This window comes from Hypomesus transpacificus, unplaced genomic scaffold, assembly GCF_021917145.1.
Source record: "Hypomesus transpacificus isolate Combined female unplaced genomic scaffold, fHypTra1 scaffold_48, whole genome shotgun sequence".
NCBI lineage: Eukaryota > Metazoa > Chordata > Actinopteri > Osmeriformes > Osmeridae > Hypomesus > Hypomesus transpacificus.
Genome location: NW_025813996.1, coordinates 365,530 through 381,467, shown reverse-complemented (window position 1 = coordinate 381,467; position 15,938 = coordinate 365,530). Strand labels below are relative to the sequence as shown.

At 42.7% G+C, this 15,938-nt stretch overlaps 1 protein-coding gene across 7 annotated transcripts in view; it reads left to right on the top strand.

Annotated features, from left to right (window-relative positions):
- LOC124465355 overlaps positions 1-15,938 on the top strand; it is a 102,693-nt gene that overhangs the window by 9,379 nt on the left and 77,376 nt on the right. For all 7 annotated transcript variants that reach the window (XR_006955785.1, XM_047017085.1, XM_047017086.1 and 4 more), the window contains exon 3: positions 3,091-3,590. Coding sequence is in view for 6 of the 7 variants with exons in the window: in XM_047017085.1 (XP_046873041.1) it covers positions 3,091-3,590 (500 nt within the window). In the remaining variant the exon portion in view is untranslated. The remainder of the gene's footprint in view (positions 1-3,090; positions 3,591-15,938) is intronic.

Sequence of the window (15,938 nt, the reverse complement as noted above, 5' to 3'; positions counted from 1 at the left end):
CACTTGCTTTTTGGATTTCTCCCTACAGAGTTGAAGGGCCCATATTGCATGGAGTACTCAACCCCTCTAAAGTCCTATAGATAAACTGAGGGGATAAACACTCACTTGAAAGGTATCATAATGGTTTCTTTCTTGTGACATCTTCAAAGTGAATGTTTAGGCTATTCTTTAGTTTTTCAGTAGAACTTTTGGGGCCCTGTTATTGACATGAATGACTTAAGCCTAGCATATACCGGCTATGGCACATCGTGCCATATCATCATAATAATACAAAGTTAATAAAAGCTACTTCACGCAGAGGCTCTGGCTTAGGGGCCCCCTGAGCTCATGGGCCCCTGGTGCCGCTAGGCTCGTTCGATAATCCATCCCTGAGTAGGACTTTTGGGGCCCTGTTACTGACATGAATGACTTAAGCCTAGCATATACCGGCTACGGCGCATCGTATCATATCAATACAAAGTTAATAACAGAGACTTCACGCAAAGGATCTGGCTTAGGGGCCCCCTGAGCTCATGGGCCCCCGGTGCCGGTAGGCTCGTTCGGTAATCCATCCCTCAGTAGGACTATTGGGGCCCTGTTACTGACATGAATGAATTAAGTCTAGCATATACCGGCTGCGGCGCATCGTGTCATATCATCATATTCATATCAATACAATGTTAATAACAGCGACGTCACGAGCGGAGGCTCTGGCTTAGGGGCCCCCTGAGCTCATGGGCCCCTGGGCCTGGGCCCGGTTGGCCCGTTCGTTAATCCATCCCTGGTTAGATGGGGATCTAACCTGTCTTTAGAAATAAACATGCGGCGAGATATAATGCTCTCCAATTCGTACAGCTAGCTGGCGCTACAGTTGAAATCTGATGCGCCGGGGAATGTCTGTAGCATCTGGATACAGATTACAGCATCTGGATGGTGTGTGTTGTGCACACGAGTAGTTTAGAATTAACATGTTAAATCATAATAACTTATTTAGGCTTTATTGATAATTTTTATTTATAATTTTTTTTCTTTTTTTACAGAGAAGTTGAATTAATAAAAATCATATTTACCGGCAAAGAACAGCCTGTAATGTGATATTACAGATATATCTTGTACATTTGGTAGTGGAAAATTACTATTATTTTACAGTTAATTAATGTTAATGTTTTTTTTTTTTTTTACCGTAATTTAATGGGTGTAATCTGCCGTCCTAGCTGCCAAATTGTTCCAGTTTTTTTACACTGTTTTTTTTACAGTGTGGTGAGCTATCAACAGTTGGCTGCGGTAACGTTAGCTAGCTACAGTAAGTTATCAGTCAAGTGCTGGGGCAGAGTGCGCGCAAGTAGGTAGGTAGACAGATAGGTAGCCCGTCATATCATTAGTCTCGGAACAGTCTTAATGATTTTTCATGTATATTACAGTCCTGTGACGCCATCATTGATTTGATATTACCGTCAAACCTTTAGATGTATTGGTTGCCATAAAGATGTGAAGTTTATTTCAGCAAATATGAAAAAAACAACATTGCCTACACCATCTTTAAGTCTGCTTACTCACTAACATGGCTGTCATTTTGTAAACCGTGTCTGGCTGTAGCCAGAAAAACGTAAACATTTGAACTTAATTAGTAGTAAGAGATGCTTCAATTATAGCAAATTGGCTTGGCTGACAACGCAGATATAATCTTGTTCAATAAACAACAAAATTTTGCACCTTTTCACAACACATTTTATGTACGTCTGATTTTTGAGATATGTATTTCTTTACATTGCAACGATTCTGATTTGATTATGCCTAAAAGACAGACAAGAATATGTTCCTAAACTAATCCTAGATAAAAACTAACAAATGTCCATCTAAATGATCCATCCTTTATATAGGAATAAATAGAATCACTTGTACAACAGCAGGTCCATTGAGAACTACCATTCAGACTAACACCCTGGGAAGCAGGTGCTGGGGATCGATAAATCATTTCTTATCGGAGACACTAAAGTGATCTCATTGGATGAAGTCTTCCCAGGGGATTGGTTGTGTGACCAGTCACTAAATGATCCCTGCAGCCTCCATTGCTCTGGCTTTGTGTCTGGTGTGTCTGGACTTTGAGAAACAGCTGTCTGATTGGTGATGTTAATTCCACCCCTCGGGGCCCCTCCACCCAAGTGTCATGGTGTCATGGTGTCATGGTTGACATCTCACTGCTTCCTGTCTTCATCTCTGCTATCAGACAGACAGGAAGTGCTCCTGCTTCTTCGGTGCCAAACAATCATACTACAGTTCCACAGCATGAGTCTGTGCTACCGCCCAAAGTCGCTATGAGTCCAAGAGTTTGGGTGTTCCCATCGTCTTTTACAGGATATTTGAGGTGTTTCTGAAAATCAATTAATAAAGTGTTTCTCGTGTTGTGTCAAGGCTACAGCTTCATTTTATGACACAGTTCAAACCAGTTTACAAAAAACTGCATAAACTAAACAGTGATTTAATAATCTGTAAATCCTATAGAAAATTAGTTTTCTGTGATCAAATATTTAACACACTTGAAAAAATCTATGTTCAAGTGTTGGCAGTCAGGCCAGCATCTGTGACGCCCAGCCGGTCCAGAAATGCGTGCCTCGCTGGTCCCTCCCTCTCCCCTGTGCACCATTCATGCGTTGAAGAAGGCTCACTGACAGGACGGATGTAGAGAGCATGCTGCAAAGTGTCAGCTCTCTGAACTAAGACCCCCACCAAACACACGCACACACACAAGCTACTTTAACACCCTGTGGCGCAGCGAGGGTTAACTGTATTGTAGGTTGGGTTACAGGGGGGAGGGGAGCCACGCGGAGGGTTTTATAGACACATTTGCATCAGAGAGAGCTGTTGCTGGCTGATTCTGCCGGTAAGGACAGGCTGGCGTGAAGAGAGAGAGAGAACAAGAGGGAGAACGAGAGAGAACAAGAGAGAGAGAGATAAAGAGACTGTTCTGCTGAGTCCTTCCTACTCTCTCTGCCAGGGTACAGCTGCTACAACCACAGCAACCTCGTTGCTGACAAAGTTAATCTGTCGTTTTTTTCTCTCTCTTTTTGTCCCCCTCTGTCCTCCGGGGTGCTTCTATATCGCCACTTCTAGGCGTTCCGGAGCACCGAGGAAGAGCTTTACGTAGAGAGGCTGGATTGGAGGGAAGGAGCAGAGGAGGGAGTAGCAGAGGAAGGAGGACAGAGTGTGTCTCACGATGCCGGGGCTTCCTCCCATTACCAGCTCCCCATCCAGCTCCCTACCGACTCACCCCAGGAGCCTGTCTCCCCACCCACTCCTTTGCCAGTAGAGACCTCCTTCCTCCAAAGGCTAAGCAGCCTGTTCCAGTTCAGGGCTGAATCAAGAGAAACCACTCAGCCCGAGGAACAAGCGAAGGTAGAGGATAAGGAGGAGGAGACGGCAGACCTCACAGGAATGACATGTGGCGCAGACGGGGACCAGGGACACTCTGACATCGCCCAGAGCGGGACGCCAACGGGGACGAAAAGAGAGACAGAGGAGAGCGTGGAGAGACTGTCTCTGTCTGGGACTGACCCAGAGAATTCATTGTCATATCGACTGGTGGACGCGGATGCACAAACTGTGGAGACCCGGTGAGTTCTGGACTTCCTGCTTTGGCTTTTGAAGTATTTGTGTGATGGAGAAAGAACTGCGGTAGTGAAAACTCAACAACTTTGGCTGTTGTTACAATAAAACTGGAGTTACAAAGTATGATTGATCAAGAGACCATCTGTCAATCCAAACCCCAAAGATGTTCTCGTTTGTAAATGCACAACAGTGATCTTAACACAAGTATACACAAACACGATAGTTTCCATCACAGAACAGGCAGGCAGACTATGTTTGCACTATGTAAGGGCCTATGCTTTAAGCATGTAAGGAATACACAATACCTCACCTTACGACTATGGCAACACCATAGAGGTAAGGCTGATGGAATCCTAGACTCTGTATGAACTCTTCTGTTAGACTATGAGAACTTTATTCTCTAACAGAAGAAATATATACCCTAATGAACGGAATGGAGAACCCTACAGTTTATTTTTAAGAGTTGTTTAGTAGCAAGTTTGTTCATGTCTGTCTTGCTAGCTTGTACATTTACCATGAGCCTTAAAGGGGTTTCATGCAGTAGTCACAGATTCAGAAATGCAGTGTTACATCATACAGTCCTTTTATAGATTTTACAAACTGATGACATGATTGTTGTCGGGGCTGTAGTAGAATGTGCATGACATTTGTCAACAAGTTAGATCTACAGCCATTTTGTGGTTCATTTTGTTGTGGAGTATGAAAACAAAAAAACACGCATGCTCTGGAACCTCAACTTCTTCCACAATGTAGTTTGCCTAACATATGTTATGACTTTAACCCTCAGTAAAGAGAGCAGTTTTAGGTAACAGGAGGAGTGGGCTTTTCCGAACACTGACAGGACAAAAGGAACTCCAAGAAAAGACCAGGGGGGTATTCCAGAAAGCAGTTTATGCATTATAACCAGGAAAGTTAACCCACTGATTCAGAATGTTGCAGCAACCTACTGGCAATGTTGCTCCAACGCTGGGTATCAGCTTGGGAGTTAACTTACCTGGGTATGTCACATAACCTGCTTTTTGGAATAACCCCCTGGAATAGAGTGAGTGTTGTGTTACCAGCTTAGAGGTGGATAAACTTCAAAGGCATCTTTAGCAGTCCTGCTAGCAATTAGCACCGTTGTGCCAGTTCTGGAATGTGTGTGTGTCAGAGCAGCCACTGGGCATGGGTGTTGGCACCAGCATAAGGGCAACTCGTGAGATCGTCAGCCAAGCGGGCGATGCCCTATCATAACACTCTACATGTAACAATGTGGGGGCACATCAACCCTGTGATGCCAGCCAGTGTTTGGGATAACAGTGCTTTTTGGCACCACTGTTGTACGATAGAGCTTTCTAGAATGTGTGCACAAGATAGTTTCACAAACACTATATTTCTTATGAAAATGTAGCTTATGTTTCTAGATATATGTGCAGAAGAGGTTATAGACTGTGTCACACAGGAAAATATCAGATTTCCAGTTTCTTTTTATGCTGTAATCGTGCTTTTTCCCACCACCTTAATCAGTGAGAAAAGAGAGCAATGTGTTATCAGAGGACTTAATAAGAATAATAAACTTAAAGTTTCAAACTCCAAATTCCCGTAACAAAGATAAAACGAAAAGGAAGAATGTGCGCCCTCTTTTAAAAACAAATGGGACTCTGTGACTTCTTAAGCATATCCTAGAACTATGCCTACGGGCAGCATAATTCTAACATCTAATTGGGAGTTCCCATGGTTGCTTGTATTGCTGTTTCATGGAAAGGAGAGTTGAGCTAAACTTGAGAAGAGGGATCATATCAGGATAATGCTAATAGATTAGCAGGCAGCTTTACATAAGCTCTATAGCCAGTTAAACAAGGAAGTAGAAACCCAAATACCACACACACACGGTGTCCCACTGGATTCAACTTAACTGTTCCTTTTGTGATTATCAAAGTGATATGCTGCACAGAAGCTGACAAGAAAGCAATACAGATAATACATATCTATATATGTGGGGTTTATACTAAATTAAATACAATCAGACATGTGGTACACATACCCAACACAATGTGCCATACTGTTCAGAAATACCCCACCAACCAAAACAGGCTATACATCCTGCTAAGAGGTGATTCATTATAGTACTGTTGCTTTCAGGTTGCACCATCACAGAGGGTTAAGCTTCCAGCTATTTTGCTTCTTGTTTCTCAACATCTTAGTGTTGATTCCAAATGTATGTGGGTTAATAATAATTGCCATGAACCACTGCAACTACAACATTAATAATATTTTAGTTGAGTGTTAACCAGTAGGAATGTCTTGTTTAGGCCTCGGGCCAAACTGAAATTGACACTGCCTAAGGAAACATTTCCAACCAGCTACTGAATCAAAAAAGACTGTTTAATTGGAGGAAATAAGTACTGTTTAATTACCTGTTCGCTTCGTTAATATCTGTAATGACTAAAATACTTGAACTAAGTTGAGAGCTGACCTCTGGTTGGCTGAAATGGGCATGAGTAAGATGTTCTGACTGATTGTGTTACATCATCCAGGAAGGGATTCCAAATCCTCCCGCTCACTTCCACCAGCGGCTAACAAGGTTTTCACTCCCAAATCCCAGAGCCATCCATAACCCCCCCCCCCCGCTGTCTTTGGATTGTCTGGGCTCTGGGGTTTTCACATGTACATACACGCACACTCTTTCTCTCTTTTTCTAGCTTCCTCTCTTTCTCCTGTGTGTCTCTCTCCTGTATCTCTCTCCCTCTCTATCTGTTCCTATCTATCCCTGTGCTCCTGTCTCTGTCCCCAAAGCTGCAACATAAGATGCACTGTGTGTAGGGGGGGTGTGAGGATGACAGTGGGTTAGAACTTGGACAAAGTTGGGCCTGCAGAAGGAGTGATCCCTCAGTCTGATTGTTCAGGTGGGATTTGAGAGGTAATGGAGTATTACCAGAGCCTGTTTAAGGAGAGCCTGCCCACTCCCTATTAAGCCCCTTTGTACCGAATTTTGTAGCAGTTCCACCAGAGTTCCACTGGGACTGATCGCGGTCGAGTGCAAAATGAATGGGAGTCTATGGAGCTAAACGGCTAAATTTGTCTCTTTCGCCTGATTGTTGTTGATAAATCTCAGATTTGATTGTAGTTTTTGCATGTTCAACATAGATTACAAGTCAAAAGTTGAATGAACGAGTACTTATGTCCTTTCGATTTCTTACATGGTAAGTCGTTGTGGCCCATAACACGCTAGCATTCTGCTAATGAATGCTGATTGGTTAGTGAAGGACTGACTACGACCAGAGATCCCGTTTGATGGCATCCGAAGCAGAACCAGAATGTCAGAGCATTAGCAACATTAGCAACAACATTAGCAAGCCAAAACTCTTTCTAGCATGTGTATTGACAGGGAGAGCCTAACTTGTCAGCTGTGTTGACGATGCCTCGAGAGTGAAGTGTAAGTAACCAGAGCTTGCCATCAAGCAGTAGCTCTGGTCGTACGATGTGTGTGACGTCAATGCCATTTTCAAAGGCTTTTTAGAACAGAAAGGCGACCTTAAAAAAAAACTAACACCCAGTGGTGTGTATTTTTTTTGCCTCCCCTTTCGATTTCAGAATTCAAATTACTAGACAAAAAATTATATCCTGAGAAAAGTGGATTTTGAGGGGTATAGCTCCATAGACCTCCATTCATTCTGCACTCGACCGTTAGCGCCCTCATATCGAACTTGAGTGGAACTGCAACTAGTTCAGAACCCGGAAGTTTCCCGAGAGTGGGAGTTCTCTCTTTATTAGACATTCTCTGGTATTACACTTGCCTGTTTGCAAACGTTTGATCTTTTTCAACTCTGATAGACATGCAACAATCCCATTCAGATCCATGACAACATTCCAGCATTTTCTAAACCGGTCTCGGTGGACTCAGGCCATAAGCCATGTTCTCTTTGCTCTCTGCATATCGGCTCACATTACACAAGTGTGTGTGTGTGTCTCTCTCTTTCTCTGTCTCTATCTCACACACACTCATACATACACACATTTTCTCTCCATCTGCCTTATAAGCCTGTTATCACACACTCACTACGTTTCCATGATGGTATCAATTCGAATCTAGCTTTATTCGGATAATGCAAATCTTTGGGGCAACTGCTTTTATCCTAATATATATGGCAGGGAATAAACCGAATCATTGGCCCAAAGCATGTCAAATCCCAGTACGATACGTGGCGCTGTTTTAATTACAACTATTGGTGATACAGCCCTTTCCGCTTGACCTCTTCACCACTACCAACAACAACAGCATCAACAAACAACAGCTACGTCCCTCTACATTTCGTGCATGATGACAATAGGAGTACTGCGAATGCAAACGGGGCTATTGGCACTATTGGCCCGTGTTGTTTGTTTGTTTGTTTCTGCCGGGCCGGCTCCCGGCAGCGACAACTTCGTTGTCTTTTTCGATTTGCAGGTCACAACCTGGGAGGGAGGGCGGCGGGATCTCAAGCATGCGCAAAGCTGCAGAGTCCAGTTCATAGTCCAATTCACCGTTTACAAGCATGCAATGTCCGAATTATCAACCGACTCGGATAGAGTTACCTTGGGGTGTCGATCGGATCGTAGTCGGACCGCAATTATTCGAACAAAGGTGTTTACAAGAAAGGGATAATTCTATTTCAGTCCAAATAAGACAGTAATTCGAATCCATGTAACCACGGTGACTATTAGGGAGTATCACCCTGCTAGTTTCATGCTGTACTGCACCATTGCGCTCCTACCCATCAGGTCACCTTGGTCTTTGTGGAAAATGACATTTTTTTGCCTATTGACCTCAAATCACATATTCAAAGCAAATTGAGGCATTAGGTTCTTATTGAAATGCATTACACTGTTATTTATCTGTATGCATAGATAGCAGGCCAGATGTAAAGTTTGTGATGGTGTATCCTCAGCAAATGACCTGCAGTTAGAGACATAGAGGCCCCTGTCATGCATTGCTCACAGTCAGTCTTCTCTCTCTCCGCTGATATGGAACAAGAAAGAAAAGCAATTGTCTGACAGAGAGAGGAATGGCCATAAAGATGAGGTGACCTCTGCTAAAGGATAGAGAGGGATAGATAAGGGAAGAAGAAAGGGAGGGAAAGTGGGAGAGAGAGAGAGAGAGGGAGGGAGGGAAGGAAGGAAGAAAGGAGAGAGAGAAGACAGAGAGATGGAGGGGAGAGAGAAAGGGAGGGAGAAAGAAAGAGGGAGGGGGTGGGAACTAACAAGAAGAAGGGAGGCACTGTGTGCTCCATAGAGAATGAAGGGAAATCACAGAGGAATGGAGAGCAATGATGAGAAGACAAACAATTCAAATGTAAAATAATAAACAGGAGTCACAAGATTTGTGATTCTGGCTTAACTCCATTGTGTATTATCAACATAACTTTTTAAATCCTTAAGATCTTGAATTGACACAAACAGCCAAAATATTTTTAAATAAACACATATTTGGTACTTCCATGCAATTGATTCAAATAACTCCAAACTAAACCTAGTGCATACATTTTTTTTTTATGTGTGCGATTCTTACAGCAATGACCTTACCAATTGCCTTGGTCTTTTGGGCTGTTAGGGACTACTAAAGATAGCCTTTACATTACAACATAATATGTTCAAGTTTTGTTATACATATTTACTGTCACAAGTTCACTGCTCTCTTTCTCTCTTTTTCTGACAGCTCTGGTGACAGACTGTTTGATACTGAGTGCCCTATCTTGCACCCAGCGCAATTGACTTTGTCAACGACGGAAGTATCATTCCTAGTAGGGCTGTCCCAGACTTAGATTTTCTTTGGTCGACCAAGACTCGACTAAAACGTCTGAAAATCAACTAATCGAACTTTGAAACGCTTAAAAAAAAAGAAAAACGTACAAACATTTTCGCGATCTGACTCAATGGCTGCTGGACATTGCAGATTCAGCCGCTAATAGCCTACTAATAATAAGACTTGTATCACCAGTCCTGTTGTAACCGAATGCCGATGGTATTTAGTATCTCTTACAATGTACTACAAATTAAAAATATTGTTTGTGCAAATCGTGACCAAAATTCAAATGAAAATGCATTTCCAGAAATGCATTTTCATTTTAAGAATGTGGCTGCATTATTTGACTCATAAATGAAATTAGTAATCAATCATCCTATTTGCATTTTAATTTTCTTCCTTAAGACTGCTCATTCTTTCACTTAATTAAAATGAAAACGAAAAAGACATTTGAAATTTAATTTTCAAAATATGCCCCAGCAAATAGATACCAAAATTCATTTTGAATTGTAAAATTTGAAAATGAAAATGCATTTCCAGAAATGCATTTTCATTTTAAGAACGTGGCTGCAAAATCGTGACCACAATTCAAATGAAAATGCATTTCCAGAAATACATTTTCATTTTCAAGGACGTGGCTGCAAAATCGTGACCACAATTCAAATTCAAATGCATTACCAGAAATGCATTTTCATTTTCAGAACGTGGCTGCAAAATCGTGACCACAATTCAAATTCAAATGTATTTCCAGAAATGCATTTTCATTTTAAGAATGTGGCTGCATTATTTGACTCATAAATAAAATTAGTAATCAATCATCCTATTTGCATTTTCTTCCTCAAGACTGCACATGTTATGCCATAATCAAAAAAAAAACTGAGCGGACATTGCATTTTAATTTTCATGTTCTGCCCGCAAAGAACTGCCCATAATTCGAAAACGAAAATGCATTCTGAGCGGCGCAGTAGAGTGACGTCAGTAGCCGCTCTTCTTCAGCTCCCTGCTGACCGAGCTACCCATCTTGTTCGGTAGGGGGCGGTGTGCACATACGCATTGCATTACATGGCAAATGTGCCGGGAAATTTATTGAATTGCCGGGTCTTTAGAGGACGCATCACAGATCATGGCGCTCCCTCAAATTGTGCAGACACTGATAGAATTAGCTGAGCTGGTAGAAACTAATAATATATCTGATAGAACAAGTCACAGAGAGCTTGGCTGCATACTCTGCCGTCACAGACGTACACATTAATGAGGTTGCCATAGTAAACCTCTCTTCAGTCCTGGAACGGCTGGATGCTGTGGAGCCTCAAATGGGACGGGGACGACCAACCATCCACATCCCGTTCGAGTCCATCGAAAACTATTTATTAAATGGTCTACTTTTCCCTGTGAAAGCAAGCTTTTTCACCTTTGGCCTGGTTCAGACAAAATCTGAATTTCCGCAATCTGAATTTGAATTTCCGCAATCTGAATTTCAAGAATCTGAATTCCTGCAATCTGAATTTCAAGAATCTGAATTCCTGCAATCTGAATTTTAGAATTTTTTATTTTGGGATCAAAATAATTCAGTTTTATTAAATTTGGCATACAAATAATTCAGATATTATATATTCAACAGCAATATATTTCAGTTTTATGAAATTCGACACACAAATATTTCAGATCTTTCATATTCAAATTCAGATACTTTTGTCAGCTTTCTAGCTCCATAAATCCATTGCTTTGCATCCTCCGACGGATGGTCTGGTGGCCGACAACAGCTCCGCTATGTCCTTTATTTTTAAACCATTTAATAAATAGTTTTCGATGGACTCGAACGGGATGTGGATGGTTGGTCGTCCCCGTCCCATTTGAGGCTCCACAGCATCCAGCCGTTCCAGGACTGAAGAGAGATTTACTATGGCAACCTCATTAATGTGTACGTCTGTGACGGCAGAGTATGCAGCCAAGCTCTCTGTGACTTGTTCTACTCGGTCACGGGCATCAGACTCAGATAGGCTATATTATTAGTTTCTACCATCTCAGCTAATTCTATCAGTGTCTGCACAATTTGAGGGAGCGCCATGATCTGTGATGCGTCCTCTAAAGACCCGGCAATTCAATAAATTTCCCGGCACATTTGCCATGTAATGCAATGCGTATGTGCACACCGCCCCCTACCGAACAAGATGGGTAGCTCGGTCAGCAGGGAGCTGAAGAAGAGCGGCTACTGACGTCACTCTACTGCGCCGCTCAGAATGCATTTTCGTTTTCGAATTATGGGCAGTTCTTTGCGGGCAGAACATGAAAATTAAAATGCAATGTCCGCTCAGTTTTTTTTTTGATTATGGCATAACATGTGCAGTCTTGAGGAAGAAAATGCAAATGCAAATAGGATGATTGATTACTAATTTTATTTATGAGTCAAATAATGCAGCCACATTCTTAAAATGAAAATGCATTTCTGGAAATACATTTGAATTTGAATTGTGGTCACGATTTTGCAGCCACGTTCTGAAAATGAAAATGCATTTCTGGTAATGCATTTGAATTTGAATTGTGGTCACGATTTTGCAGCCACGTCCTTGAAAATGAAAATGTATTTCTGGAAATGCATTTTCATTTGAATTGTGGTCACGATTTTGCAGCCACGTTCTTAAAATGAAAATGCATTTCTGGAAATGCATTTTCATTTTCAAATTTTACAATTCAAAATGAATTTTGGTATCTATTTGCTGGGGCATATTTTGAAAATTAAATTTCAAATGTCTTTTTCGTTTTCATTTTAATTAAGTGAAAGAATGAGCAGTCTTAAGGAAGAAAATTAAAATGCAAATAGGATGATTGATTACTAATTTCATTTATGAGTCAAATAATGCAGCCACATTCTTAAAATGAAAATGCATTTCTGGAAATGCATTTTCATTTGAATTTTGGTCACGATTTGCTTCCATACTTATCACTGCCTGAAAACTTGCAGCATGCAAACTTACGTAGAAGCTGAGTGGGGAACGGTGCAACAGAGAAATAGTTTGTTGTCTTGGCCGGAGAAGATAATATCATATGATTTGGATGTTATTCTTATGATAGGCATATTCATTTTTCAAACCAGCACGTTAGCATGAGCGAAGTAGGGCTAGGCCAACTTATGTTTTTCAGGTGGTAGGCTACATCATATTCGACGTCAAACTATGAAAAATAAACCATTGTTGGCAGAGTTTGCATTCATCGTTTTTCGAGTCACTAGGTACTTTGTAAATGTAAATGTACTTTAATGAAATACTGCCATACCACAGATTTCTTTGCCATTTTTACTAATAACACCGACAAAGTAGGCTATGGCAGAATTTGTAATTCTGCAGCAAATTGTGCTTGTGCCGTGTGTAAAATACCAAACCAAAACAAAGCGCAGATTAACGAAAGGGAAAACAGTAATGTCATGTGATGTTATGCGTGATCTTGTTACGTTCACTATAAAAACCCTATGCGCATGTAAGCACCCTCGCCATGTTGATAACGAGTAAGAGATGCTTCGCTATGTACTGAATAAAGTGCCATTCATTGTTGAACACAGAGGCTAATGAGTCCTGTTATTCGTCTCGGCGACGAACGCCACATGGTGTCAGAAGAAAAGTGTATAAGGACGTGATTTCGTTGGTACTGGAGTGTGCATCGCCATGGCTTTCGCCAAGTTTTCCCCGGCCGAGCAGTTCGACTTTCGCAAGCCTGAAGCGTGGCCTGACTGGAAGCAAAGGTTTGCCAGATACCGGGTTGCGTCGCTGCTCGCGGAGAATGACGAAGTTGTACAGGTAAATGCCCTGATATATTCGATGGGAGCAGAGGCTGAGCACATATTCAAGTCGTTCACGTTCGCAGCAGTAGGTGATAGCTACAAATACAACGTAGTCATGGCCAAGTTCGATGAAATTTTATCCAGAAGCGCAACGTTATCTATGAACGTGCTAATTTCCATTCACGAGTCCAACTTTCTGGAGAAAGTGTGGAAGCATTCGTCAGGCAGCTTTATGAGCTAGCCGAAAACTGTGATTTTGGAGCACAGAAAGATGAACAGATGCGTGATCGTGTAGTGATCGGAATCCGTGATAAACAAGTGTCACAAAAACTGCAAATGAGAAGTGACCTCACATTGCGCACAGCAATTGAAATGAACAAGATGTGGCCGAAATCATAACGATGGCGGAGAATGTCCTGCAAAAGGGAAAAAGTGTCTAAAGTGTAACAAAGTAGGACACTACGCTGCGGTGTGCCACTCAAAAGCAGCTGTACATGAAATAACTGAGGCTAATGTGTAAGAATGTATGTTCTTAGGGTCAGTGCAACAGGAGCAAAGCATGATGAATTCAGTGTTAGCCGAGGATGAGCCACCATGGCGCACCATTCTGACTGTAGCACACACGCCAGTCTCGTTCAAGATTGACTCCGGCGCAGATGCATCAGTGATGTCTGAAACCACATAGAAAAACATAAAAGGAAAAGCCCAAACTCGTAGAGGTGAAAAACACCCTGCAAAGCCCATGTGGCATTGTGGTCACGAGGGGGCAGTTTTTAGCCAAAATTAAAGCCCATGTCAATGGACAGCTACGAAACTGCTGTTTCCGTGTAGTGGTTGTGAAAACCAGTGGAGAAAAGTTAGCCGAACTGTGGCTACTAAACTAGGCTTAATTAAGCGCTTGGATGAAGTCAGCTCATTCAGTGGTGTGGGCACACTCAAAGGGGATCCAGTAAAAATCACCTTAAAAGACGATGCACAGCCGTACAGTGTAGCTGTACCAAGACAGGTTCCTATTCCCCTACTCTCCAAAGTAGAGGAGGAACTGAAAAGAATGGAGTCAATGGGCATAATCAAGAAAATAACCGAACCAGCTGAATGGTGCGCTCCTATGGTGCCGGTGATTAAAAAGAATGGAAAAATACGAATCTGTGCGGACTTAAAAATACTTAATAAAAATGCGAAAGTAAATGTGATAGCCAAGAGTACAGTGTTCTCCAGTCTGGATGCCGAGAGTGGATTTTGGCAAATCCCTCTTAAAGAAGTGCACGTCTGACCACCTTTATAACACCGCTAGGCAGATACTGCTTCAAAAGGTTACCCTTTGGCATCACGTCAGCGCCCGAAATCTTTCAACGAAAGATGTCTGAGCTACTGCAAGGGCACGACGGGACAGTTGTCTATATGGATGACATTTTGGTGTTTGGTGAAACACAGGAAATTCACGACCAGAGACTCAAGCGGGTCATGGAGACCATACAGGCCTCAGGTCTAAGGTTAAATAAGGAGAAATGTCGGTTCAGCAAGCCAGAATTTGACTTCTTAGGGCAAGTGGTGACCAAAGACGGCATTGCTTCAAGCCCAGAAAGGGTCAAAGCCATTGTGGAAATGGATCCGCCCCTAAACATCAGTGAGTTGAGACGGCTGTTGGGGATGGTGAACTACATCGGACGATATTTGTCAAACCTCTCCACCGTGCTCCAACCGCTCAACGAGCTGCTCAAGTCTGAGCGTGACTGGTGCTGGGGACCGCAACAAAAACAAGCATTCACAGAAGTGAAGCAGTTAATCTCGTCAGCTCTGGTCCTAGAGTTCTTTGACCCAGCAAAGCCAACGATCGTCAGTGCTGATGCCAGCGGCTATGGGCTCGGTGGAGTCCTCATGCAGAGCCATGATGGAAGACTGAAGCCAGTGGCCTTCTGTTCACGCACCCTGACTGACGCTGAAAAGAGGTACGCTCAGATCGAAAAGGAGTGCGGGCATCAGAACGTTTCTATCAGTACCTTTGCGGCCTCGAGAAATACAAGTTGCTTATGGACCACAAGCCTTTAGTAACCCTGATCAATTCAAAAGACCTTGACACCACACCTTTACGTTGTCAGCGCCTGCTCATCAGGTTAATGAAGTTTAATCCAGTTTCTGAATATGTTTCTGGAAAACAACTAGTAGTAGCAGATGCCCTGTCTAGGCAACCTGTGGCAGACACTCCACCAGGTGACCTAGAAGCAGAGGTGTGAGCATACGTCAACTCAGTTGAGGATGACCTTAGGGTGAGAAAGCCTGTCATCAACCAGATAAAAGACAAGACCAGTACAGACGGCCAACTTCAGTGTGTCCTCAGGTACATCCACAAGGGGTGGCCGGAACATCTAAAGAGCGTAGCGTTACAGGCAAGTGCCTACTTCAAAGAGCATGGCTCACTTAGTGAAGCCAATGGACTACTGCGCCGTGGTAAACAAATTGTGATCCCTGAAAGCATGAGAGGCGGAGTTCTCCAGAAGATAAACCAGGGCCACAAGGCCTTACCAAGTGCAGAGAACGTTACAGAGGTGCTGTGTGGTGGCCAGGCATAGCCAGTGACGTGAAACAGCTTGTGTTGTCATGTAAACACTGCTGTATCCACAGACCATGCCAGAACAGAGAACCGCTGCTCACTACACCACTGCCAGACCTACCTTGGCAGAAGCTGGCTGCTGACTTGTGTGAGCATAAGGGTCGTCAGTACTTAATTGACTACTTTTCAAGATGGCTCGAGATCTTGGAACTGCCAAAGACAAACTCAGAAACAGTCATACAAAAGCTGAAAAGCATCTTCGTACG